Genomic DNA, 27,282 nt, shown 5'->3' with positions numbered 1-27,282 from the left:
CAAAAATTAGCCAGGCGTGGTGGCGGGCGCCTGTAGTCCCAGCTACTTGGGAGGCTGAGGTGGGAGAATTGCTTCAATCCGGGAGGTGGAGGTTGCAGTGAGCCGAGATCGCTCCATTGCACTCCAGCCTGGGCAACAGAGGGAGACTCCCTCTCAAAATAAATAAATAGATAAATAAATAAATAAATAAATAATAAAAAATTTACATCAGGGTAAATGGGGTATCCATCACATCAAGCATTTATCCTTTGTGTTACAAAAAATCCAATTACACTCTTTTAAAGTGTGCAATTAAATTAGTATTGATTATAGTCACCCAGTTGTGCTATCAAATAGTTGACCTTATTCATTCTTTCTATTTTTTGTACCCATTAACCATCCCCACTACCCCAACTCCCAACTCTTCCCAGCCTCCGATAACCATATTTCTACTCTCTATCTCTATGAGTTCAATTGTTTTGATTTTTAGATCTCAGAAATAAGTGAGAACCTGTGAAGTTTGTATTATTGTGCCTGACTTATTTCACTTAATGCAATGACCTCCGGTACTGACTATGTTGTTGCAAATGACAGGATCTCATTCTTTTCTGTGGCTGAATACTCCATTGTGTATATGTGCCTCATTTTCTTTATCCATTAATCTGTTGATGGACATGTAGTAGGTTTCTTTCAAATCTTGGTTATTGTGAATAGTGCTGCAATAAACATGAGAGTGTAGATATCTCTTTCATATACTGATTTCCTTTCTTTTGAGTATATACCCAGCAGTGAGATTGCTGGATCTTATGGTTGCTCTATTTTTAGTTTTTTGAAGAACCTCCAAACTGTTCTCCATCGTGGCTGTACTAATTTATATTCCCACCAACAGTGTGCCAGGGTTCCCTTTTCTCTACATCCTTACCAGAATTTGTTACAGCCTATCTTTTGGATAAAAGCCATCCTAACTGAGCTGAGGTGATATCTTATTATAGTATTGATTTGCATGTCTCTGATGATCAGTGATGTCGAGTACCTTTTCATATGCCTGTTTGCCATTTGCATGTCTTCTTTTGAGAAATGTCTATTCAGATTTTTTACCCATTTTAAAATCAGATTAGATTTTTTCCTATGAGTTGTTTGAGCTCCTTATGCATTCTTGTTATTAATCCCTTGTCAGACAAGTAGTTTGCAAATGCTTTCTCCCATTTTGTGGGTTATCTCTTCACTTTGTTGATTGTTTCCTTTGCTGTCCAGAAGCTTTTTAACTGGATGTGATCCCATTTGTCCATTTTTGCTTTGGTTGCCTATGCTTGTGGGGTGTTACTCAAGAAATCTTTGCCCAGTCCAATGTCCTGGATAGTTTCCCCAAAGTTTTCTTTTAGTCGTTTCATAGTTTGAGGTCTTAGATTGAAGTCTTTAATCCATTTTGATTTGATTTTTGTATATGGTGAGAGGTAGGGGTCTAGTTTTTTTCTTCTGCATATGGATATCCAGTTTTCCCAGTACCACTTATTGAAAAGACTGTTCTTTCCCCAGTGTATATTCTTGGTGCCTTTGTGAAAATAAGCTCACTGTAGATATATAAATTTATTGGTGGGTTCTCTATTCTGTTCTATTAGTCTATGTGTCCGTTTCTATGCCAGTACCGTGCTATATTGGTTACCATAGCTCTGTAGTATAATTTGAGATGAGGTAAAGTGATTCCTTCAGTTTTATTTTTTTGCTTAGGATAGCTTTGGGTATTCTGGGTCTTTTGTGGGTCCATATAAATTTTAGGATTGTTTCTTCTATTTCTGGGAAGAATGTCATTGATATTTTGATAGAGATTGCATTGAATCTGTAGATTGCATTGAATCTGTAGATTGCTTTGGGTAGTATTGACATTTTAACATTGATTCTTCCATCCATGAACATTGAATATCATTCCACTTTTTTGTGTCTTCTTCAGTTTCTTTCATCAATGTTCTATAGTTTTCATTGTAGAGATCTTTCACTTCTTTGGTTAATTCCTAGGTATTTAATTTTATTTGTAGCTATTGTAAATGGAATTACTTTTTTTGATTTCTTTTAAGATTGTTTGCTGTTGGCATATAGATATGCTACTGATTTTTGCTTTTTGCTTTTACATCCTGCAACTTTACTGAAGTTTTCCAATTTATTGGCATGTACCTACTCATAGTAGCTTTACTTATCCTTTGAATTTCTGTGGTATCAGTTGTAATGTCTCCTTTTCATCTCTGATTTTATTTATTTGGATCTTTTATAATTCTTATTTTTAATTTTCGTGGGTACATAGTAGGTGTATATATTTATGGGATCCATGAAATGTTGTGATACAGGCATGCAATATGTAATAATCACATCATGGCAAGTCTTCTGTCTTTTTTTTCTTAATTAGTGTGACTAAATGTTTGCCAATTGTGTTTATCTTTTCAAAAAACCAACTTTTCATTTCATTGATCTTTTGTATTGTTTTCTTCATTTCAAACTCATTTATTTCTGCTCTGATCTTTATTGTTTCTTTTCTTCTAATTTTAGGTTTGGTTTGCTCTCACGTTTCTAGTTCTTTAAGATGTAGTGTTATACAGTGTATTTGAAGTTTTATACTTTTTTACTTTTATACTTTTTTTTTTTTTTTTTTTTTTGTGAGACGGCTTCTCGCCCTGTCACCCAGGCTGGAGTGCAGTGGCGCGATCTTGGCTCACTGCAAGCTCTGCCTCCCGGGTTCACGCCATTCTCCTGCCTCAGCCTCCCGAGTAGCTGGGACTGCAGGCGCCTGCCGCCACGCCCGGCTAATTTTTTGTATTTTTAGTAGACATGGGGTTTCACCATGTTAGCCAGGATGGTCTCGATCTCCTGACCTCATGATCCGCCCGCATCGGCCTCCCAAAGTGCTGGGATCACAGGCGTGAGCCACTGTGCCTGGCCTACTTTTATACTTTTTTATACATATAGCTATAAAATTCCCTCTTAGTACTACTTTTGTTGTATCTCATAGGTTTTGGTATACAGTGTTTCCCTTATCATTTGTTTTAAGAAATTATTCAAATTCCTTAATTTCCTTATTGATCCACTGGCCATTCAGGAGCATATTGCTCAATTTCTATGTATTTGTATAGTTTCCAAAATTCCTCGTTATTGATTTCTAGTTTTATTCTACTGTGGTCAGAGAAGATATTTTACATTATTTCAATTATTTGAATGTTTTAAGACATGTTTTATGGTCCAGCATAAGGTCTATCCTTGAGAAAATTCCATGTGCTGCGGATAAGAATGTGTATTCTGCAGTGATTGGATGAATGTTCTGTAAATATCTATTAGATCCATTTGGTCTGTAGTGCATATGAAGTTTGATGTTTCTTTGTTGATTTTTCTGTCTGGGAGATCTGTCCAATGCTGAAAGTGGGGTGTTGAAGTCCAGCTATTACTGTATTGGGGTATATCCCTTCCTTTAGTTCAAATAATATTTGTTTTATATACCTTGACACTCCAGTGTTGGGTGGATACACATTTATATTTTTATATCCTCTTGCTGAATTGACCCCTTCTTTATCATTATGATCTTCTTTGTCTCTTTTTATAGTTTTTATCTTGAAATCTATTTTGTCTGATATAAGTATAGTTAATCCTGCTCTTTTTTGGTTTCCATTTGCATGGAATATCTTTTTCCATCCCTTTATTTTCAGTCCGTTTGTGTCTTTATAGGTAAAGTGTGTTTCTTGTAGGTGAGAGATTGTTGGGTCTTTTTTTTTTTTTTAATCCATTCAGTCACTTTGTGTATTTTGATTGGAGAGTTTAGTCCATTTACTTTCAATGTTATTACTGATAAGCAAGAAATTACTCCTGTCATTTTGTTATTTGTTTTCCGACTGTTTTATGGTCTTCTCTTCCTGTTTTCCTTTTAGTGAAGATTTTCTCTGGTTGGATGTTTTAATTTCTTGTTGTTTTTTTTTTTTTATTTTTTGTGTATCCATTATATGTTTTTTGATTTGAGGATACCATGAGGGTTGCAAATATTATATCATAACCCATTATTTTAAACCGATGACAACACTGATTAAACAAAGTAACAAGCAAAAGAAAACAAAAAGCTCTACACTTTAACTTAGTGCCCCTGTTTTTTAACTTTTTGTTGTTTCTATTTACATCTAAAAGTTGTTGTAGTTATTATTTTTGATCAGTTCATGTTTCAGTCTTGTCATGTTTAAGTAGAAACTTAAAATATAAGCAGTTTATACACCACAATAATAGTGGTCTAATAGTGGTAGGATAGTCTATGTTTTTCTGTGTACTTACTATTAACTCTGAGTTTGCACTTTGAGATAATTTCTTATTGCTCATTAATGTATTTTTCTTTCATATTGAATAACTCACTTCAGCATTTTCTGTAGGACAGGTCTGGTGTTGATGAAATCCCTCAGCTTTTGTTTGAAGGTCTTTATTTCTCTTTCTTGTTTAAAGGATATTTTTCACCGGATATACTCTTCTAGGGTCCTTCAGCACTTTAAATATGTTATGTCACTCTCTCCTGTGAGGTTTCCACTGAAAGGCTGCTGCTGGATGTACTGGAGTGCCACTGTGCATTATGTTTCTTTTTTCTTGCTGCTTTTAGGATCCTTTCTTCATGGGAGTTGGATTATTAAATGCCTCAAGGTAATCTTCTTTCAGTTAAATCTCTTTGGTGTTCTATATAACCTTCTTGTACATGAATATTGATATCTTTCTCTAGGATTGGGAAATTCTCTGTTATTATTCCTTTGAACAAACTTTCTACTCCTATCTTTCTCTCTACCTCCTCTTTGAGGCCAATAACTGTTACATTTGCCTTTTCGAGGCTGTTTTCTAAATCTTGTAGGTGTGCTTCATTCCTTTTTAATCTCTTTTCTTTTGTTTCCTCTGTGTATTTTCAAATAGCCTGTCTTCAAGTCACTAATTCTCCCTTCTGCTTGCTCAATTCTGCTATTAAGAGACTCTGATGCATTCTTCGGTATGTCGGTTGCATTTTTCAACTCTGGAATTTCTGCTTGAATTTTTAATTATTTCAATCTCTTTGTTAAATTTATCTGATTGGATATTGAATTCATTCTCTTTGTAATCTTGAATTTCATTGAGTTTCCTCAAAACAGCTATTTTGAATCCTCTGTCTGAAAGGTCACATATCTCTGTCTCTCCAGGATTGATCCCTGGTGCCCTATTTAGTTCGTTTGGTGAGGTCATGTTTTCCTGGATAGTCTTGATTGCTCAGGGATGTTTGTCAGTATCTGGGAATTGAAGACTTAGGTTTTTATTGTAGTCTTCACAGTCTGAGCTTGTTTGTACCCATCCTTCTTGGGAAAGCTTTCCAGGTATTCAAAGGGACTTGCGTGTTGTAATCTAGGTTTTGGTCCCTGCAGCTGTATCTGCATTAGGGGGCACACTAATCCTGCTAATTCTGTGCCTCTTGCAGGCTTGTGGAGGTACTTTCTTGGTGGTCTTGGATAAGATTTTTTAAAAACCCTCTGGTTACCAGGCAGAGATTCTTGTTCTCTTCTCTTATGTTCTCCCAAACAAATGGAGTTTCTCTCTCTGTGCTGAGCTGCTTGGAGTTGGGGGAGGGGTGACACCATCCCTCCTATGGCCACCACCATAGGACTTTGCTGGGCCACACCTGAAGCCAGTGCAGCACTGGGTCTTGCCCAAGGCCTGCTGTGACCACTACCTGGCTACTGCCTATGTTTGCTTAAGGCCCTAGGCCTTTACAATCATCAGGTGGCAAAGCCAGCCAGTCTTACGTCCTTCCCTTCAGGGTGGCAAGTTCCCCCAGGCCCCATGTGGGTTCAGAGATGCTGTCAGGGAGCCAGGGCCTGGAGTCAGAAACATTAGAAATCTACCTGGTATTCTATTCTGCTGCAGCTGAGCTGGCACCCAAATCACAAGACAAAGTTCTTCCCACTCTTACCTCCCCTTTCCACAGGCAGAGGAGCTTCTTTCCATGCCAGAGGAGCTTCTTTCCATGCCACCATCGCCATAGGCCCACCGGAGTACTGCCAAGCTACTGCTGATGTTCGCTTAAGGCTCAAGGGCTGTTCAGTCAGCTTGTGGTGAATACTGCTATGCCTGGGACTCACCCTTCAGGGCATTGGGCTCCCTTCTGGCCCAGGACAGGTCCAGAAATGCCATCCAACAGCCCGGTCTTGGAACCAAGGACCCCAAGAGCCCACCTGGTGCTCTACTCCACAGTGGTCACACTGGTACTTAAGCTGCAAGGCAAAATCCTGTTTACTCTTCCCTTTGCTTGAAGGAGTCTCTCCTTGTAGCCACCACTGCTGGGAATGTGCTGGGTCACACCTGAAGCCAGCATGTTTCAGAATCTCACCCAAGTTGAGACTTGGTCCCTAGTGCCTTATTTAGTTCTTTTGGTGATGTCATATTTTCCTGGATGGTCTTGATGCTTGTGGATGTTTGTCAGCATCTGGGCATTGAAGAGTTAGGTATTTATTGTAGTCTTCACAGTCTGGGCTTGTTTGTACCCTTCCTTCTTGGGAAAGCTTTCAAGGTATTCACAGGGACTTGGGTGTTGTAATCTAGGTTTACAAACTAGTATATGCTGTGTAGTATATCCACAGCATATACTACCTGGGTACCGCTGCTGATTATTCATGGCTCTAGGGCTCTTTAGTCAGTAGGTGATGAATTCTGCCAGGACTGAATCCTTGCCTTCAAGGCAGCAGGTTCCCTTCTGCCCTAGAGTATGTTTGGAAATGTCATCTAGGACCTAGGGCCTGGAATGGGGGCTTCACACCTCTGCCTGGTGTCCTATTTTCCTGTGACTGAGCTGGTATCCAAGTTGCAAGACAAAGTACTCTCCTTTTCTACTCAAGTAAGAAGACTCTTTCAGAGCTGTGAGCTGTGCTGCCTGGGGTTAGAAGGGTGGGTCAAGAAATCCCTTACATGTGCTGGCTACTGTCTCACTAGGTTGCATGGCCCCCGAGTCCACTGGCTCTGAGCCCAGCACAGCACCAGGACTTGCTTAGAAGTTGCAGTCCTTGTGGCTTATACTGCCTTTCAAGTTTATTTAGTACCCCAGAGCCCGTTAGCCTGTGGAAGCAAGGCTTGCTGAAACTTAAGTTGCGACTGCTGGGATGGGTGATTCCCCTCTGGCTGGGGCTGGTCTAAGTGCTCCTTCCATGGGTGTCAGCTGAGTTCTGCCCATATTGCTTACTGCTGTGATAGGAAAGCACTGAGTTCCAATGCAAAGTTCCACAATCGCTGTGCTCTCCCTCCCCCAAGAGCACAGACTCTCTCTTGGCCACTGCCAGGAGACTGGGGAGGGTGGTACTGGCAATTCAAGACTATCTTTCCTACCCTCTTCAGTGCCCCTTTCAGTGATACGAAGTTAAAACCAGGTACTTTGATTGCTCACCTGATTTTTGGTTCTTATAAAGGTACTTTGTAGTATAGATAGTTGTTAAATTGGTGTCTCTGCATGGAGGATGATCTATAGAGGCTGCTAATCAGACATCTTGCTCTGTTCCTGCCACTTGGTTTTATGCTTTCAAGGGAAAGTAGGTGAGAGATCCAATGCCATCTTCCTTTCAAAGCTGAAGGTGCTGACTATCAAGCTTGAGTTTGTAATCTGGTGCTTTCAGCCCTGGTCATGTGGCTGGATTTTCATAGTCACTAGGGCATTTTGACTTCCTAGCCATGGTTCTTCTTCCACTATATATATATGCTTAATATCCATTCAAACTCCTGAGTTTAAGTGGCTCTTCTGCCTCAGTGTCCAAAGTAGCTAGTATTACAAGCATGCACCACCATGCCTGCCTCATTCTCTCTTTTTCTGTTGTTTTAAATTTTTTGTAGAAACAGGGTCTCATTATGTTGCCCAGGCTGGTCTTGAACTCTTGGGCTCAAGTGATCCTCCTGCCTCAGTCGCCCAAAGCACTAGGATTACAGGTGTGTGCCACTGGGCCTGGCCTAAGGGGACCTTTGATTAATGTTTGGCCTGCATCAAACTGGGATGTAAGTGAGAAATAAACTTTTATTTTGTTAGAGCATTGAGATGTTGAGGTTGTTACAATATTTTAGCGTAGCCTGCGTCATGAGATTTGTTATATGGGTTGAAGGTTGACTATCCTCACTGCCTGATAATCTGATGCGCTCATCTCCCCAGGAAAGACAAACTGCTACATGGCCCTGATGAATACTTCCATTGGCTGCCGGGTACTCACCTTCCTGAAGAGGACCTGGCTAAGCAAGGTAATATTTGGGTTTTAGGCTTCTTTTTTTCTCTGGTTTCTTGGTTGATATTTTAATTGACAGAGTTTTCTTTATCTATGTCAGTGCCTCTAGGCAGACAATGATGTCTTATTCACTAGAAAGATTTTTCCTAAGCAGAAGTTGCCAAAATATGACAAACTAGGGGAAAAAGTTATGACTTGGGAAGGCATGATAAAAGGGTAATTTTCTTAATTTATAGAAGGATCTTATAAATTAACAAAAAAATAGATAAGTTGATTCAAATCAGAAGGGAAAAAAGATATGCAAACAGCCAATTAGACTCATGAATCCTCAACCTTTGATATGGTTTGGATCTGTGTCCCCAACCAAATCTCATGTTCAATTGCAACCCTCAGTGTTGGAGTTAAGGCCTGCTGGGAGGTGATTGGATCATGGGGCTGGTTTCTCATGGTTTAATACCATTCCCCTTGGTGTTATCATCCTGAGAGTGAGTTCTCATGAGATCTGGCTGTTTAAAAGCATGTGGAACCTCCCCCCTCTCTCTGGGTCCTGCTCCTATCATGTAAGACATCCACTGCTGCTTTGTCTTCCACCATGAGTAAAAGCTCCCTGAGGTCTCCCAGAAGCAGAAGCCACCATTCTTCCTGTACAGACTGCAGAACTATGAGCCAATTAAACATTTTTTCTTGATAAATGACCCAGCTTCAGGTATTTCATTATAGCAGTGTGAGAATGGACTAATACAGCCTCTCATCACCCCTCACTAATTCTACAAATGAAGATGCTGGGCTGCAAATGTACACATTACTGATAAGGAATTTCCCTGCTCCCCTGAAGGCACCCCCAACCCCAGCATTGGTGAAGCTTAAACAGGGCAGGCTATGATAGATAATGGCTGGTGAAGACAGCAAAGACTTGGCAGCACTCACCATGGCAAAGTTCCTCACTTGATGTCTATCCCCATCATTTTGCACATGAGGAGGTGGAAGCATGGAAAGGTCAAGTTACCCATCTATCTAGGTAACTATTTCTTCTTTGATGTCTCAAAGATACCTCTCACTCGCTGTTCACAACAGGCTCATCATCTTTTTTCCCAGACTATCTTCTTCTCTTGAATTCTCTTTTTTTTTTTTTTTTTTTTGAGACAGAGTCTCTCTCTGTCGCCCAGGCTGGAGTGCAGTGGCGCGATCTCGGCTCACTGAAAGCTCCGCCTCCTGGGTTCACACCATTCTCCTGCCTCAGCCTCCCAAGTAGCTGGGACTACAGATGCCCACCACCATGCCTGGCTAATTTTTTGTATTTTTAGTAGAGACAGGGTTTCACTATGTGAGCCAGGATGGTCTCGATATCCTGACCTCGTGATCCGCCCACCTCGGCCTCCCAAAGTGCTGGGATTACAGGTGTGAGCCACTGTGCCCAGCTTCTCTTGAATTCTTAATCTCTGAGAATGGTACCCCCATCCCACCCCAGACTTTTATGCCACAGAGACGGGAGGCCCCGTGGGCTCTTCCTCTCCCTCTGGCTCTGTGTTCTGTCATCACTATCTCTTGTTAATCCTGTCCCCTGACCATCTCTCCTAACCACATGTCTATCTCCAGCCCCACTGTTATTTTTCCTTGATTTGGAATTACATCAGCCTGAACTAGGGCATTTGCAACTCATCTAACCATCTTTGGTGTTATTCTTTCTCAGAGCAGCCAGAATGGCCTTCCTAGCACCCAAGTCTAATCATGCCAGACTGTTGTTCAGAATTCTGAGGTGTCTCCACATTAAGTAGAGATAAGATGCCTGTTGATCTGACCTCTGCCCACCTGTCCTGCCTCAACTCCCGCCACCTGCTGCATGCACAGGTACATCCTAATACAGCTGGATTGCTGGTGGTTGCCCAAACATGCCACACTCTCTTGTTCCTTCCATTTTTTCAGGCTATTGCACGTGCTGCTCCTTTTGCCCAGAATCCTCTCCTTTACCCATCTCCAAGCCCCTCCTCAAGTCTCAGCTCCAAAGCTCCGCCCTCTGAAAACAGCACTGTCCTGAGATTCAGCTGCTCTTTTGCCTCTGCATCCTCTGCATCTTGACCTTGCTTCTCCTCTGACATTATCCTCTAGACTTGCAGGGGAGGTGTCAGTCTTCTGGGGAGTCAGTGAACTGGATGGAAGGGCAGCTTCTTCTAAACTTTAAATCCCCAGTGCCAATCTAGGACAAAGCCTGGTGAATGACCAATATCTATGTGGTGAAAGAAAGAGATGATTAATCAATAAGACATTTGCCCTGTCTGGGAGCTCACGTACAGCGAGGCGATGGCTTTGTAAGCCCCTCACTCTGACAGCAGGCTTGTGGGCAGGGAGGGCTCTGACCCTCCTCAGGAGTTGGGAGAGGCAAAGGGGGTCAGCTACAAGTGTACACACGTCGCATTCACCACACCATGCTTAAAAAACAAATCCATAAGTCGCAGCTGCCAAGCATGATGTAAATGTATGGGGATTGAGGGACTAATTCTGCTGGCCTGAGGTTTTTTCCTGGGTGGGGAGAGATTCAGGCCTTGTTTTGTCGTTCACTTTTCACAAGAAACAGCCGAAGGGAACCTGGCTCCTCTGGTTCTCCATCCTTCCCGGAGTTTCTTCCCACACTCCAGAACGGGCCCCTTTCTCTGGAGGTGGCCAGCCCAGATTTGGGGGGTGGCCCACTGGTTGGCCTCCTTAAACTTTCCTAGAACTGTGCCACAGTTTAAGGGACAAACTTTTGAAAAACAGAACAACAACAAAAAACTTGAAAGACTTCAAACCTTAATTTGTCTGAGAAAATCCACTGGTAACCCAATAGCTTGCTTGAATGGAGCTGTTAAAGATCAACAAACCCAGACATTAGTTAAAGCATGAAAACAGATTTTACTCAGTAACTACTTACAGCAGGAGAAAAAGCTGATCATTCTCATTTGTGCATAGCAGACTGGGCGTTTTAAAGGGTGAAGGAGAGAGTAGGGCCGGGAAGCTAGCAGGGGATCAAGTGAAAAATCATGAAGGGGTGGTCAGTATTAATGACGGGCAGCTGTGCCTGGAGCTGGCCGTTATGAAGCTGGGATTCTATCCTCCCACAGAGACGGGGGGACAGAGGCCTATCCTCCCCATGACTGCATTTCAGAGCAATGGCTTTCAGGTCCTTGAGAAAGAGACTTCTGAGGTGTAGGCGATACATATACATCTCAAAGCAACAGAGAAAGGATTCACAGTTGTAAGCCCTTTTAAGAAAATATCCTAAAAAAGGGAGGTCAGGGGCCTTACCATCGGGTGTTGGCTAGAATAAACGGGGAATTCTCCTGGCTGCCTTGAGCTTTCTCGGGAAGACATTTTACTGGGGTCGAGGTTAGGCGGCAGCGGAGGGTGGGGGACCTTGAGTCATGCTCCTATAAGCCACGCTAGAGTTCCTCGTCTTTGAGTGCAGAGGTTTAGACTGAGTCTTTGTGTGCAGAAAGTCCTGCAGTTCTCACAGCGACCTGCCAGAAAAAGTCGTTCCCAAATGTTTGTAAATCCTCCGTTGGGCAACCCGCCTTCACGTTCTGCGGTGATCTTGTCGAGCGACTAAGCGTGCAGTATTAGCAGAGAAGGGGGTGGCAGAGTGCTGGCGCTGAAGGTCATGTTGCATGGGTAACTGTCGTGTTGTAGGGGCGGGGAAGAGGGAGGAGACACTGACCACCCCAGAGGCCGCCCCATTAGCTCGCTTGCTTTGGGCGGCGTCGCTCCCACGGCGCCCAGGGTACCCCGGCCGCTGTCTGCCTGTCTTCCTCCATTACTGCGCAGGCTTGGTCACCGCATTAAGGCATTCCCGCTCTCCGCGGAACTGCTCTGCCGTCTCGGTGGTGAAAGTGTGAGAGGGTCAGTAGTTGGGTCAACTTTGACTCTTCTCGCCCGCCCGGATCCTTAAGGGCCTCCTCGTCCTCCCGGTCTCCGGTCGCTGCCGGGTCTGTGCGCCGGTCCGCGCCCGCCCTCGCTCTGCCATGGGCGCCTCCAGCTCCTCCGCGCTGGCCCGCCTCGGCCTCCCAGCCCGGCCCTGGCCCAGGTGGCTCGGGGTCGCCGCGCTAGGACTGGCCGCCGTGGCCCTGGGGACTGTCGCCTGGCGCCGCGCACGGCCCAGGCGGCGCCGGCGGCTGCAGCAGGTGGGCACCGTGGCGAAGCTCTGGATCTACCCGGTGAAATCCTGCAAAGGGGTGCCGGTGAGCGAGGCTGAGTGCACGGCCATGGGGCTGCGCAGCGGCAACCTGCGGGACAGGTACAGCAGAGCGCGGGCGCGGGGCAGCGCGGAGCCTGCCTGGGATGAGGAGCGGGGGTGCAGGTGGGGCCCGATCTATCTGGGAAGGACTATAGAGGTTTGCCACCTGAGTTTCTGGGCTGACTGTTGGGCCGTTGGTCGTTTATCTGGGAAGGCCAAGTTCATGCCGGGTTTATTTTTGGTAAAGTAGGTAGGGGCAATCCCTTGCCCTTCCCTAGACGAGAGATTCCTCCTCTGTAACAGGAGGGGGTCTGACCTGTATCTCCAAGTCTCCTTAGCTCTAAAGTTTGTGATTCTATCCTAGTATACCAAAGTAGAAAAATAAAGCTATTGGCACTAGAAAGCAGCAAGAAAGAAACCAAGTGTTGTTCAAGGACATTGGCTTAGGCCTTGCTGGGCCTTGTTCCTCACATTTCTCCAATCCTGGGGGTGCCCTGGAGGCCTGATACACTTTGATGAAGGATGAGCAAGTGGCATGGGGACTCTGGGGCAGAGGTGATACTTGCCATTAAGGGAATAGTGTCCCCCCTTCTCCCATAGGCAGAGTTGTTCACAGCCTGGAACTTTGGGACTTTTGGGCCTGACACATAGACATTTCATACTTAGGATTAAGATGCCTTCTTCTTTTTTTTTTTTTTTTTTGAGACAGAATCTCACTTCGTAGCTCAGGCTGGAGTGCAGTGGCACTATCTCAGCTCACTGCAACCTCCATCTCCCAAGTTCAAGCAATTCTCCTCCCTCAGCCTCCCAAGTAGCTGAGATTACAGGTGTGCGCCACCACGCCTGGCTAATTTTTGTATTTTTAGTAGAAACGGGGTTTCATCGTGTTGACCAGGCTGGTCTCAAACTCCTGACCTCAGGGAATCCACCAACCTCGGCCTCCTAAAGTGCTGGGATTACAGGTGTGAGCCACTGTGCCCAGCCAAGATGTCTTCTTATCTGGCCGAGATGGTTTAGCTGTGGCCCTGTGTCCGAGGGGAGGGAGGTTTGCAAGTTGATCATTCAAGGATTCCTCTAGCAGAGAGCCACCTGCATCCCTGTGTTCACTCCAGGACACGCGGATGCACTGTTTTCTGAAGACTGCTGCCCTCTTAAAGAAATGTGGACTTCCATGGTATTGGAAAACTTCAGAGAGTCTTAGAGAAGTGTTGTGTACACAGACCATATGAATCATGGGAGGATTTTCATTCTCCCACCCTTACCCCAGATTTCTTATCCTGGAGAGCTTTTTCAACTATAACTTCCTGAGATTCCCATCCCAGGACTACGGAAGCAGAATCACCAAGAGTGGGGCCAACTCGTGTAGAATGTTTAAATCTCCCCCTGGTGATTTTGATGCTATAATTAAAGGATTTTATCCAAGACCATGAAGAAGAAGAGGATGTTTAGAGCTTATTCAAATATGAAGGATAAGAAAAGCCTTCCTATTACTGGAAAGACTTCAGGCTGTGTGGGACTGGACACCTTCCAAAAAACTGGGAGAACCAAATTCTCACGATGCATGTCCAGAGAAAATTAGTGTTGCAGGCTAGGTTGCACTACTTCCTTCCTCGCTTGAAGGGTTGGTTTCACAGACAGTTTCCAGTTCTAATCTGCGTTTCCTCTGATCACCTGAAGAACGGTTTCTTTCCCACTTCTCTTTGTCACTGCTTTGCCATGACTACTGCAACCATGGAAAGAAAATACGTGTCCTTTGCCTGTGCTTTTTGCTCCCATTGGCATCCTAAAATAAATACAACTGTATTACCTTTCCCTTGTTTTAAACAATAAACGCTTAGGATGGGGTGGGGTGATGTGAAGCCTGGGGTAGAGGGAAAGGCAATGAAATTAATGTTATTCAGTGTTAAAATGCAGCAGACACTGAGCTAAATCCTGTCGCATAGATTAGCATATTTAAACCTCATAACAATCTTGTGGGCTAGATAGTATTATCACCATTTTGCAAATAAGGAAACAGTATCAGAATGAATGAGTATCCCATCCAAGGCCAGAAAACCAGTGTGTGCTGTGGGGATGTGAACTCAGATCTGTGTGAGTACAGAACTTATGCTGTTTGTATGAAACCAGTGCATGATATAAAAGTATAAGGATTGCACTGAGGATCAGGAGACTTTGGGCGAACTTCTACAAAGTTGTCTCATTTGCAAAAGAATGAGGTTGAACTTCATGGTATCTAAAGCCCCATTTTAACTACATTTTATTTATCAAAGCATAATTCACAATTTGAAAGCAGGCTTGCTGGAGAGAACTCTGTTTGATAGCCGCTGTCTTCTCCACCTGAGAATTTAATAACACTACTACAAATGTTCCTAGAGTTCAGGGAAAGGCCTCATTTAATGAATTCCATTCTGAACCTGTGTCTTTGGAACTAACTGTTCCAAGGAGCTGGGATTTTCCTCTGGAAGTGCTCTGGGTCTCAAATTTCTAAAGGTATTTTGTTCAAAGCTCTTAGTATACTTGTGAACACTTGGCTTGAGCACCCTAAGCATTGAGTGTTTAAAGTCCACCTGGCAGAATGCTGGCATTCGGTGCCTGGTGCAGTTGCTGGGAGGGTGTGCTTGTCCTCCCTGACCTTGGAAATCTCTGCTCTCCTTAGCAGCCATATGTGAGTTGATCAGTTTTATCTCTCTAAACCCTTACTGAAGCCAGTCCTTTATTTCTTCTGCACAAATGATGAACTGTTGGAGAAAGGAATCCCTTAAGTTTATTATTATCCAGGGTGTTATTCCCTGCCCAATTCCTGCTGTTTTTCTCCTCCCACACTCAGTAGTAGAGTTCCTGCTTTCCCTCACTTTTCAGTCCTTCCTGCTCCCCAGGCCAGTTTGTAATTGAGAAATGATATTTTTTTCTGTTGTTTTGGGCTCCACTTACCCATTGCTGTTGGTTGTTCGGGGCTCTGTAGCTCTTTTGGGGAATCGGGGCTCCAGGCTTCTACACTGATCCCTCTACCACATACTCATGTTTTACCTGTAAATTCAAGGTGCTGGCTTTTAGTGTTGCAGACTAGGTTGGGGTAACTTGGTTATGATGAAATCTATGCTCCAGACTTATCTCTTCTTTCAGATCTGGCAGAATAGAACTAGTTATTCATTCACTGGGCATCATTTTGTGCACAAGAGGTGAAAAATAATATTGCCCAGGTTGACAGGGAAATGAGATGGTTGGGGTATGTTACAAATGGTAAACTTTTAACCTGTGATTGCTGTATTTGTCCTGTTCCAAAATTGGACTCCCTGTAAGTTGCCAGTTTTTCAGTGACAGTGATGAATGGGAAACCTCTAGTGACAACTTCCCACTGTTAACCTCAGCAGTTAACACCTGTATTATTATACAACAGTCTGGAGCCACAGGCCAGGCTGTGAGCCATGGTGAAGGGCGACATTAGTAAGGGATGAATGGGAGATGAGAAGATTCAGCCCATGGAGAAATAATGTCAGAAATAATGTGCAAACAGGTTTGCCACTCCTGTTTGGACATGGCTCTGGTTGTGTGCAGATCTCAAAGGGAGTCTTGTCTGGGGAAGGGGCATGTTGGAAGTTAAGGGTGAAGACTTTAGTGAGGTTAACCAAAGAACTGTGCACCAAGGGACAAGGCTGGAAATAGGGAATAGGGCCCAGCCCTGTGAGGCATCTAAGTCAGTGGATGCCTGCCTATTTCACTGTAGCCCCATTCTCTGGGCAGACATCCTCTGATTTACAGAACCCAGCCCCAGGATGAGTGAGCCAGAGAACTGTGGGATCTAAAGACATCTTTGACCAGGCAGGATGGCTCACATCTGTAATCTCAGCACTTTGGGAGGCCAAGGAGGGAGGATTAATTGAGCCAGGAGTTCCAGACCAGCCAGGAGGTCCAGACCACAGTGGGACCCCATCTCTACAAAAAATAAAAAGATCAGTTGGGCGTGGTGGTGTGTGCCTGTAGTCCCAGCTACTCAGGGGACTAAGGCAGGAGGATCGCTTGAGCCCAGCAGTTCAAGGCTGCCATGAGCTAAGATCATGCCACTGCACTCCAGAGCCTGGGTGATAGAGTGAGACCCTGTCTCCCTCTCTCTTGAAATTAATTAAGTATAAATATATGTAAATGAATAAATAATACACATATGCATATATACACTTAGGAAATGGTGGGCTGGGCACAGTGGCTCACGCCTGTAATCCCAGCACTTTGGGAGGCCGAGGTGGGCAGATCACGAGATCAGGAGATCGAGACCATCCTGGCTAACACGGTGAAACCCTGTCTCTACTAAAAAAAAAAAAAAAAAAAAAAAAAAAAAACAAAAAATTAGCCGGGCATGGTGGCGGGCGCCTGTAGTCCCAGCTACATGGGAGGCTGAGGCAGGAGAATGGTGTGAACCCACGAGGCAGAGCTTGCAGTGAGCTGAGATCGCGCCACTGCACTCCAGCCTGGGTGACAGAGCGAGACTCTGTCTCAGAAAAAAAAAAAAAAAAAAGAAAGAAAGAAAAAGGTGGTCTCCTCAGAGGGCTGGGGACTTGCTGCTACCCAGTGTCACCAGCTTTTTGGAAGGGGGTAGCCAAGACAGTTACTGGAATGCCTTTACACTGCCACACCATCATAATGCCAGTTAGCAGAGCACAGGCTGCCAGCCATTGTCTTCTGGTGTGGTTGCGGGGAAGGGACAGTTTAGCCAGCACCTGGAAAGGACTTTACGGATAAGGAGGTTGCAGATGTAAGACTATCTGTCAGGGTCAGGACAGGGCAGAGACGGAGCTCCCTGTGCTGGGATATTGGATGTCCTCCTGAGGTCTCCTCAGGCTTTCCCTGATGGCTCTGGTCATATTTTGGAATGTCTCCCTGGGAGGAGCCACCCCTGCTTCTGGAAGGGGCTGTGCTTTTTATCCTCCTCACATTTGGAGAGCCTCTGGCTTTCAGACAATTTTTACTTATCAGTGCCTGCATTTTCCTCACCCGCTTGTCTGCAGATTCTATCTTCTTTCTAAAATAGTGATATTGGGCTGGGCACAGTGGCTCATGCCTATAATCCCAGTACTTTGGGAGGCTGAGGCGGCAGGTCACTTAAGGCCATGCGTTCAAGGCCAGCCCAGCCAACATAGTGAAACCCCATCTCTACTAAAAGTACAAAAATTAGCTGGGCGTGGTGGTGCACACCTGTAATCCCAACTACCCGGGTGGCTAAGGCAAGAGAATCACTTGAACCAAGGAGGTGGAGGTTGCAGTGAGCTAGACTGTACCACTGCACTCCAGCCTGGCTGACAGAGTGAGACTCTGTCTCAAACGAAATGAAACAAAACAACTAAACGAAACAAAACAAAATGAAACTAAACTGTGATATTGAAATTTATTTTCCCTAGGAGTGGAAGATTTTTTTCTTTTTGGCAACACAGTCTTTTGTGTGATACAGCCCCAACCTATATGCTAGGCTGTAGGTAAAAGCCTAACCAACTGGGCCTGGCCAGCTTCCCCTCACTCTTCAGCTCATCCCGTAGAAATACAAAGTAAGAAAACCAAGTCCAGTACAGTGGGCTCTCTAGGAAAATAAGTGGGATTCTTATCTAACATGTGACTTCTGTGTGTCTTTGTTCTCTATGTCAGAATGTGTGCATGAAGAGGAAAGGCTGTTTGGGAGGTTTCCTGAGGTAGGACCTCCGCATGCCGCGGCAAGTTAAACAGAGCAGAGGCTGGCCTGGTTCCTCTTGGAGGCAGCAACATTGCAAGACCTTTGTCTCAGACTCAAATTCACTTGGCCAACCTCATCTTGTTCTACAACAAAAGGACCTGAAAGCTATTTTACTTCTCCCAGGGCCACAGAGACATATTTAACAGACCTACAGAAGCTTCTAACCAAAGCAGAACCCCCAGACAAGCAGCAGGGTTGCCTAAGCAGTGAGGGAGAGTCTCTGAGCCAGGCTCATGTTCTTGTTTTTGAAACTGGAGATTGCCATACATCAGCCAGACACTCTCCCAGAACTGTTTCCGCCAAATAAGCTCTTTCTGGGGTCACCAACTTTTAGACCCAAATCATTTGGCCAGACCTGGATAATTGTCTGGAAAATGATTGTTAGGTCCCAAGATGGGGTGGGTGGAGAGTTCTGAGGAAGTAGAAAGCTGGAGGGAAGCTGTTGGGAGGTGGAAGAGGATTTTCTGAGTGTGCCCTGGTTTGTTTCTCTGCAGGTTTTGGCTGGTGATTAAGGAAGATGGACACATGGTCACTGCCCGGCAGGAGCCTCGCCTCGTGCTTGTCTCCATCATTTATGAGAACAACTGCCTGATCTTCACGGCTCCAGACATGGACCAGCTGGTTTTGCCTAGCAAGCAGCCTTCCTCAAACAAACTCCACAAGTGCAGGTGTTCCGCTTGGGGGCATCCACAGAACTGCAACAGGCTTGGTTTCTCTTCAGGCTCCTCCCTGCATTCTGTCTTGTTATAGTTTCTACAGTAGAGGATGACATTGGTAAAGGAAACATTTAAGAGAAGTGCAGTTTGAGTTGGGATTGGACATGAGTGGATGATGCAGGGTATTGTTTTAAGGGTACCTAGGATTTGTTTTAATCAGGTATGGTTAGACACACAGACACAGAAATGACTGTCCTGAAAAAAGAAGATGTTATACCAACAGATTCTCTAGAAACTGGAGGCACGCCACACCACACAAGGCCAAGTGGGGGAGTACCAGGGTGGGTCAGGAGGCAGAGGGAGCAGGGGGAACATGGGGGCAAGGGCTTTTATTGTGGTTTCCATAGGAAAGGAGAAGCAAGGCAGGGGCGGCAGGCTTACAGCTGGCTAGTTTGAACAATTTCAGTAGGCTCTGGGACACAGATTGTCTGGTACTTGGCTCTGGGGTTGACTAGGGCATGGGACTAGTGGCCCGGCATGTAGGCACCAAATAAAGGAGGTGACTGGGAGTGCAGACTCTGGATGGGTTGGTGTTCCTATTACAGGCACACTTGCAGGTCATCAGTCTATTATTTCTAGGAATTGGTCAGCCCTGGGAGAAGTAGTTTCTTCAGTGTCAACAAGGCTCCAAGATGTCAAAGCGTAAAACATGCAGAAAATTAAAAGCAGGATTACTACGAGTATAAAGGTGGTACAATGTGCTCATCTTTAGGGCTTTTCTCCTTTCATTCAAATCTTCATTCAGAATTGTCAACTCTCCAACCAGGCAGACAAGGGAGCTAGTGGAGACTTTAGCAGCTGTATCTCAGGGCTGGGTGAGAAGGATGCTGGAGCTTCCAGAGCTTTTCAAGTTGACTCTGCAGCCTCTGAAGTGTGTGGTTGAGATGAAGGCATATTCCTTGGGTGTAAGGGATTTCCACTTCTGGCCAAAGACACACCTCAGGCCTTGGCTTCCTTTTGGCCTATGGGACTTCTGTTGGGTTGTCAAGTTCCGTGGTTTGCTGGGGTCTTGTCCTTCCACATTAAGAAGACTTAGATGCTTGTCATGGGATGAACTGGATCCCTTGTCACCAACTGAGCTTGTTAAGTGTGTGGAAGTTGGTGTTGTCCCAGGGCTCAGAGGGGAGCCTCAGATTACTCCGTGAACTCTCATCTTACGCTTTTTCAAGCAAAGCGTCTAAGCTGAAATCCACAACTCATGGTTCCCAATTTTCAAAAGTCTGAAGCAATAATTAACTGAATTCAGTATTTCAGGTAATTATCTTAGCAAGCCCATGAGGGGGGTCATTAATTCCACTTTACAAACGAGGAAACCACGTCTTAGATCACTGCCACGAAAACACAGAGCTGGGATTTGAACCCACTTCCCTCCTAAGGCTTTTGCCTTTAACGTGTTTGTGTAGGGAGAAGAAAAGCTTTTCCATAAATGACAGGTTTTGAGCCCATCAGTTCATTGAAGAGGAAGTGTGTAGCCATCTCGGCTTAATTGGAAGACATGTGAAGGTGATGGGTAAATACGTAGCTGACATGTGTCACATGAGTAATATAGGTGTTGCCCTGTAGACTCACTGTGTTGCCAACAGTGAGCAAGTTTTTCCCACAAGGCTCTTTACCAGCTAAATAGGCAGAAATCTAGGGGGACACACACCTTCCTGGATGGAAAGAGGGAAAGAGGAAGACCTTGCAGGTGAGTTGCCTGGGTCTGAAAAAGACAGCAATTGCAGCCTATTCTTTTTTATTTATTTATTTTTTGAGACGGAGTTTTGCTCTTGTTGCCCAGGCTGGAGTGCAATGGCACGATCTTGGCTCACTGCAACCTCCACCTCCCAGGTTCAAGCGATTCTCCTGCCCCAGCCTCCTGAGTAGCTGGGATTAGAGGCATGTGCCATCACGCCCAGCTAATTTTGTATTTTTAGTAGAGATGGGGTTTCACCATGTTGGCCAGGCTGGTTTCGAACTCCTGACCTCAGGTGATCCACCTGCCTTGGCCTCCCAAACTTCTGGGATTGCAGGCATGAGCCACCGTGCTCAGCCTGCAGCCTCTTCTTATGTAATTCTGTTCCATGCATGAATTGTAGATCTGGATGAGGTGGGAATAGAGAGCCTGGAACCCTGGCAATTTGGTGAAAATGATTGAGAGCTGTGCCTTTGGATTGATGCAGAGGTGTAGTCAGCGCACTGCCCTCTCTAGCTGGTTAGACATGCTGTAACTAGTTCAGCCTGTATTTATAAGCTATTTTTAATGGATTGGTTGCCAAGGGAACTGCTAAAAACTGAAGAAATAATATAGATAGTGTGTTTAGTTAGTGCCAGCTGCTGTGACAAAATACCATATTCTGGGTGGCTTAAACAACTGACATTTATTTCTCATAGTTTGGGAGGATGGGAAGTTTAAGATCGAGGTGCTGGTAGATTGGTGAGGTCCCTTTTCAGGGCTGTAGATGGCCACTTCTCGTTATGTCCTCACATGACCTTCCCTGGTGCCTGCATGAAGAGAGAAAGCATTCTTGTGTTTCTTTCTCTTATAAGGGTGCCAATCCCAGCATGAGGGCTCCACCTCATCTAACCCTAATTACCTCCCATAGGCCCCACATTGGGGGTGAGGGTGTCAACAAAGGAATTCTGGGGAGACACAAACATTTAGCCCCTAACAGATGGTAAGCGACAGAGTGATTACCACAGCCAGCCCACCAGAGCCCAGAATCAAATAACATAAACCAACAACCTCAAGTTAGTAAAAAGAAAAGTCCCTTCACAGACATTTGGACAAGGCTGAAGTGTTATGAATTTTATATTATTCTACGCTTATTTTATTTTATTATTATTATTATTTTTGAGATGGAGTCTCGCTCTGTTACCCGGGCTGGATGGAGTGCAGTGGCGCGATCTCAACTCGCTGCAACCTCTGCCTCCTGGGTTCAAGTGATTCTCCTGCCTCAGCCTCCTGAGTAGCTGGGACTACAGGCGCACGCCACCACACCCAGCTAATTTTTGTATTTTTAGCAGAGACAGGATTTCACCATGTTGGCTACCATGGTCTCGATCTCCTGACCTTGTGATCCACCCGCCTCGGCTTCCCAAAGTGCAGGGACTACAGGCATAAGCCACCACACCTGGCCACTTATTTTTTTTTAAACTTTCACTGTTAGTGTTTTGAATCAGCTTTCCCTGTTCACCTTGTGTGGTGGTAAGTTTTTTTATACTAATTATAGACCAGTATGGCTTCTTGATTATCACAAGTATTTATGAATAATTATTGCCTTTTTTTTTTGAGATGGAGTTTCGCTCTTGTTGCCCAGGCTAGAGTGCGATGGCACGATCTCAGCTCACTGCACCCTCCATCTCCCAGGCTCAAGTGATTCTCCTGCCTCAGCCTCCTGAGTAGCTGGGACTACAGGCATGCACCACCACACCCGGCTAATTTTTGTATTTTAGTAGAGGTGGGGTTTCACCATGTTGGCCAGGTTGTTCTCGAACTCCTGACCTCAAGGGATCCACCTGCCTCGGCCTCCCAAAGTGCTGGGATTACAGGCATCAGCCACCGTGCACGGCCTGATTATTGTCTTAAAAGGTGAAGCTAATGTTTTAAAGTAGGGGGAAGTAAGACATGACTTCAACCCTATATTGAATTTGTGGTTCAATTTACAGAAAATTGATGTGAAAATATGTGTGTGTGTATGTGTGTGTCTGGGTGTGTGTGTGTGTGTATTAAATAAAGCACTTGCAAGAGGACCTGGTATACAGTAAGCACTTAACTGGATATTAGGTCTTAAATAGCTATTATCTTTATTGTATTAATCCACCTTATCTATGAATATTATTTTTCTTCACTTGTTTGTGTCTTATTTTATCTCTTTAATGAAGTTTTATAATTTTATCTGTAATGTGATTTTACATGTTTTGTTAGATTTAGTCCTAAACATTTACTCTTTTCTTCCACTTTTACATAGCAAGTCTTAAAAACACTTTTTTTGTTTGCCGTGTAAGATTGGTATTATTTATTCTTTAATTATTGATAGAACTTGCCAGTAAAAGTATCTGGATTTTCTTTGTAAGAGTCTATTCAAGTTTTTATGTCCTCTTACATAATTTTTAGTGAGTTACTTTTGATTAGTGAGTTAAGAGATTGCTTACTAATGAAGTTTTATTGAACCCAGAGTGAGGGTCAGTTTTTTCTATGGAATGTTGCTGATGAGACATTTTGTGTCAAAATGTAGAAGAGAGTGGATTCTGCGGAAAATTCTGCAAGAATTGGAGAAGATGGCATGGCAGAGGGAGCGATACCATCCAGTGCAGGGATGGGAGATAGGGCTGGTGGAGGGATGCCTTCCATCGGGGGGAAGGGGCTCCGGTTAATCAGTATTCCATTGCCCTGTTGGGGGCTTTTCTGCTTTTCAAAGTGCCACCCATAAGCTTTCCCGGGTGGGTGGACGCTGTGAGTAATATGTGTGCACTTATGTACAAGTGCTGTTCTGAGGGGATGAGGGAAGAGCTCCATCCAGGAGCATATACTTAGGGAACTGCTGAACGGTGGGATGGAATCAGTTTTAGGGGAAAGGCAGAAGGCCAGGAGAGGATCATGAGATGTCTGTAGAGCCAAGAATTAATCAGAGGTGAAACAGTGGCTTCGAGAAGGGGGTTTAGAGGGAAGGAAAAGGCCCAAGAAATGTGAAAGGAACAGCATTGAGATTTGACAGTAGATAGGAGAGGAGGTGAGAGGTTGGGAGTCTCTACCCTCAGACCAGGATTGTGAGTTGCAGGGTACACAGGGGTTCATCTAACTGGGAGCACCTCAGGTGTCCACCTTGAAATCCTTCACATGCATCGCCTCAGGAGTCCTCACACTGGTATGAGCCTTCCCACGGTAGATGAGGGTAGGGGAATCAATTTCCAGATCCTGTGAATTATATCTACAATCAGCAAGTTCTCCTGTCTCACCATAAACCTTTCTTCTTTGTACAAAGGAAAGGCTTTTGTCTGTCCACCCCACATCTTACTAGGGGCATTGCCCTTGGAGGGAAAAACATACAGGGACCCAAACAATGAAAAATGCTGGTGTTGATAAAGAGGGTGACGTTAATGACAGGGTAAAATTGTTGTACAAGTCAGTGGTTCCAACTCTTTGTCTTACATTAAAGTGAAAGGGCCTCCAATGAAATTGTTGCTGATAAATCATTAAAAATACTTTTTGATGACAAATCACTATGTGAAATATATTGCCTGGAGATTCAAGGAATAAGTGAAATTACTATAACTCCCATTTCTATCTATTTGTTTGTGTGAAAAATTCCTCAGGGCTTATTTAAAAGAAAGAAAATTGATACTGAACCTTGTCTTATTCTAGCAATATGTGAGATTCATTCAGAGTTTTATGGATATTTTATGGGGTTCATTAAGCATTTAATTTCAAATAAAATCTCACTTTTTAAGTTCATGAATTATAAAAATATATAGCATATCTATTTTGTTATGATCAATTGTATATAAATCATAATTGTAATGATAACGCAATCCTGAAAACATTTCTTCACACTTGAAAGCTTAAGAAACAAACCAAATTTAATTGATTCAAAAGAAATACAGTAAGTGAGCGATAGCCATAAAAATACATTAGGATAAAATTACATAAGTAAAATAATATACATATGTGTTCATGAATAAAAAGAGGAATAATACAAAAATGTTTAAATGGATAATGGTGGATATCAAACCAACATGGCATTTAGATCCCATTACACACTTTTAAAAGCATAATGTAATCATTTTATTTTAAATGTCAGTGTTTAGAATTCAATGGAAATGATGTCTTTCAGAACAAATTAAACTTATGATGAAAAAGTTTACCTGTCAACTTATAGTTCTGTGAAGGGTCCATAGCTTTTTAAAACTCCATTAGGGGAATTTAAGCAAGAAAACCTTGAGGGCCGCTGTGTTATCTAAAGTTATCTGTTCCCACCAAGTGACATAGGTAGGTACCATATAATTATCTTCAATTTACAACTGAAGACAGGTCAGAGGAGTTAAATGATTTGCTTATGGTCACAGAACTAGAGAATGGCCGAGTTCCAATTTGACCCAGGTCTGTTGGATTCTAAGCTCAGGGTGCATCTGCCACAGGGCAGCCCCTCTCCTCTTGTGAAAGTGTCCTAAATCCTTACGTTCATGGACCAGCAGCTTAGGCATACAGAAGCTTGTTGGGAATGCAGAATCTCAGACTCTAACCCAGACCTACTGAACCAGAATCTGCATTCAAACAAGATCCTGGAGGATTTGCACGTACATTAGGGTTTGGGCAGCTCTTCCCCAGAGCGCACACTACTCCTTTCTCTTGCGCTTCTGCCCAGCTTTGACCCAGGGACCACTTAACAGCCCTCTGGGATGGTCCGGTCCCAACAGTCCAGCTGTTCATTTTTGACACCATCCCTCAGTGTATTGATATAAGTAAGTAACCTGGTGTTCTTTTGTGACCTTTCCAGGATATTTGGCCTTGACATTAAAGGCAGAGACTGTGGCAATGAGGCAGCTAAGTGGTTCACCAACTTCTTGAAAACTGAAGCGTATAGATTGGTTCAATTTGAGACAAACATGAAGGGAAGAACATCAAGAAAACTTCTCCCCACTCTTGATCAGAATTTCCAGGTGAGCTTACAGAGAGTTTACCTTCACTGCTACTAGTCACCCTTCTCTTTCTGGCTTCCTTCCCAGTTGATAAAGAGCCTCTCTTGGGACCTCAGTTAAGAAAATATGATAATGGCCCTGGTGAGTGATAATGAGGGCACAGCCTAGGCAGAGGTACCAGGGGATGGAAAAGAAGGTGGATATGAGAGGTGTCTCAAAAGTGGGATCTCTAGGGTGTATGGAGGATTGAATATGGGAGATATTGTGGAGGGGGGAGCCAGGGGTGACTCCCAGGTAGATGGAGATGCAAGAGAAAACTGGCTGGAGAAACAAAAGTGAGAAGTTTGTTTGGGACTAAATCCAAGTTTCCTGGAATTATAGAAGCGGACTTTGTTCTGACCCGCCCCTCACAATCTGTGACATGTGCTTATTTCAGGTGCTGGCGAGGTGCCTCCCCCTAAGGAAAACTGTCCCCTGAGCACCTACAGCACCTGGCAGCTATTTTTCAAATTATCAGATAATACAGAGTGCCGACACGTACGATGGTTTATACTAGGCTCAGTGCAAAAGACCAAAGCCTCTGATTCTGCCATGAGCTAAGGTTTAAAATACAAGGACCTCAGGGAATTTCTCTCCATAGCCCCTAAACTACAAGCTCCTTGAGGGCAGGGGTTTTTATCTGCTTTCTTTACTGCTGTTTCCCCACTAGAACAGTGCCTGGTAGGTGCTCAGTAAATGCCTAGTGAGTGAATGGTGTTGTTGAGGAAATTATTACTGGAGTATAGCTGATTGGCAGCAGGTCCTCGCTGTTTGAGGATGATGGGGGAAGGGGGTCGCTGCTGGAGTGGGAGTGGGAAACCAGGAAGAGGAAGCCTGGTGAGTGACATTGGCCCAGAGCCGGCCCTGGCTGCAGCCCTGTCCCTGTGTATGGGCAGGAACTGCTCCAGCTCCTGGCCACTGCAAGCCCAAAGTCACATCTCTGTCCTTCCTGAACACTGCTCCCCTCTTCTGCACTGAAGAGGTTTTGCTTCTGGACATTACTTAGCTTTGTAGTTGGTCTAGGCCATTTTGTGGAGTGGTGGGGCTTGACTATCCTGTGTTCTTGGCAAGGTGGCCTACCCAGACTACTGCCCGCTCCTGATCATGACAGATGCCTCCCTGGTAGATTTGAATACCAGGATGGAGAAGAAAATGAAAATGGAGAATTTCAGGCCAAATATTGTGGTGACCGGCTGTGATGCTTTTGAGGAGGTAAGCGACCCACTGCTTTTGTGCATCGTGCTCAGATGTGCTGCTCGCAGTGCTAAGGGAACTCTGCTCTAGCCAGAGCCAACTCAGATCCGCCAGGGTCCAGTCATTCACTCATTGCTGCTGCCATCACTCATTGCTTGCGGAGTTGTTCACTCATTGTTGCTGCCATCAACACACTGGCCTCAGGGGGGCGTTGCTCTCACCCGTTAATGCTTGGGCCCCAAAGCAAACAGTCAAAACTCGAAATTGTAGCAAATCTGAGGTTGGAATATGTAATCATAGCTCAGAGATAACTGAGGGAAGCGAAGATAAAGAGAAAGATAAAGCCATTTTCCACTCTCTATCACTCAGCAGAGCTCTCAAAGATTTGAGACTTTTAGAAGCCCCATGCCCCAAAGTGCAGACCAAGAGGACACAGGCAATCTGCCCCTGGAGACATACCATGCTGTGGCCTGAGTTCTCTCCCAGGGCACCCACATGCTCTTCTATGGGATTGACACCAGACATTTCCACCCTTTTCAAGGACACACCTTTGTGGTCTTAAGGGAAAACTACATCAGAACCCAGTAGAAACCC

General features: G+C 44.4%; 1 protein-coding gene across 4 annotated transcripts in view; it reads left to right on the top strand.

Moving 5' to 3' along the window:
• The first annotated feature begins 9,125 nt into the window (after positions 1–9,125).
• The window catches only part of MTARC2 (mitochondrial amidoxime reducing component 2), a 39,303-nt gene continuing 21,146 nt past the window's right edge, over positions 9,126–27,282 (top strand). Inside the window, exons 1-4 of one of the 4 annotated variants that reach the window (XR_008624351.2) lie at positions 9,126–12,465; positions 18,616–18,789; positions 25,314–25,476; positions 26,566–26,706. Coding sequence is in view for 2 of the 4 variants with exons in the window: in XM_008959229.4 (XP_008957477.2) it covers positions 12,194–12,465; positions 18,616–18,789; positions 25,314–25,476; positions 26,566–26,706 (750 nt within the window). In the remaining 2 variants the exon portion in view is untranslated. The remainder of the gene's footprint in view (positions 12,466–18,615; positions 18,790–25,313; positions 25,477–26,565; positions 26,707–27,282) is intronic. The other 3 variants (XR_008624350.2, XM_008959229.4, XM_014343088.4) reach the window with 3 other exon arrangements.

Source organism: Pan paniscus, chromosome 1, assembly GCF_029289425.2.
Source record: "Pan paniscus chromosome 1, NHGRI_mPanPan1-v2.0_pri, whole genome shotgun sequence".
Lineage (NCBI taxonomy): Eukaryota > Metazoa > Chordata > Mammalia > Primates > Hominidae > Pan > Pan paniscus.
This window is presented reverse-complemented; position numbering and strand designations above follow the sequence as displayed.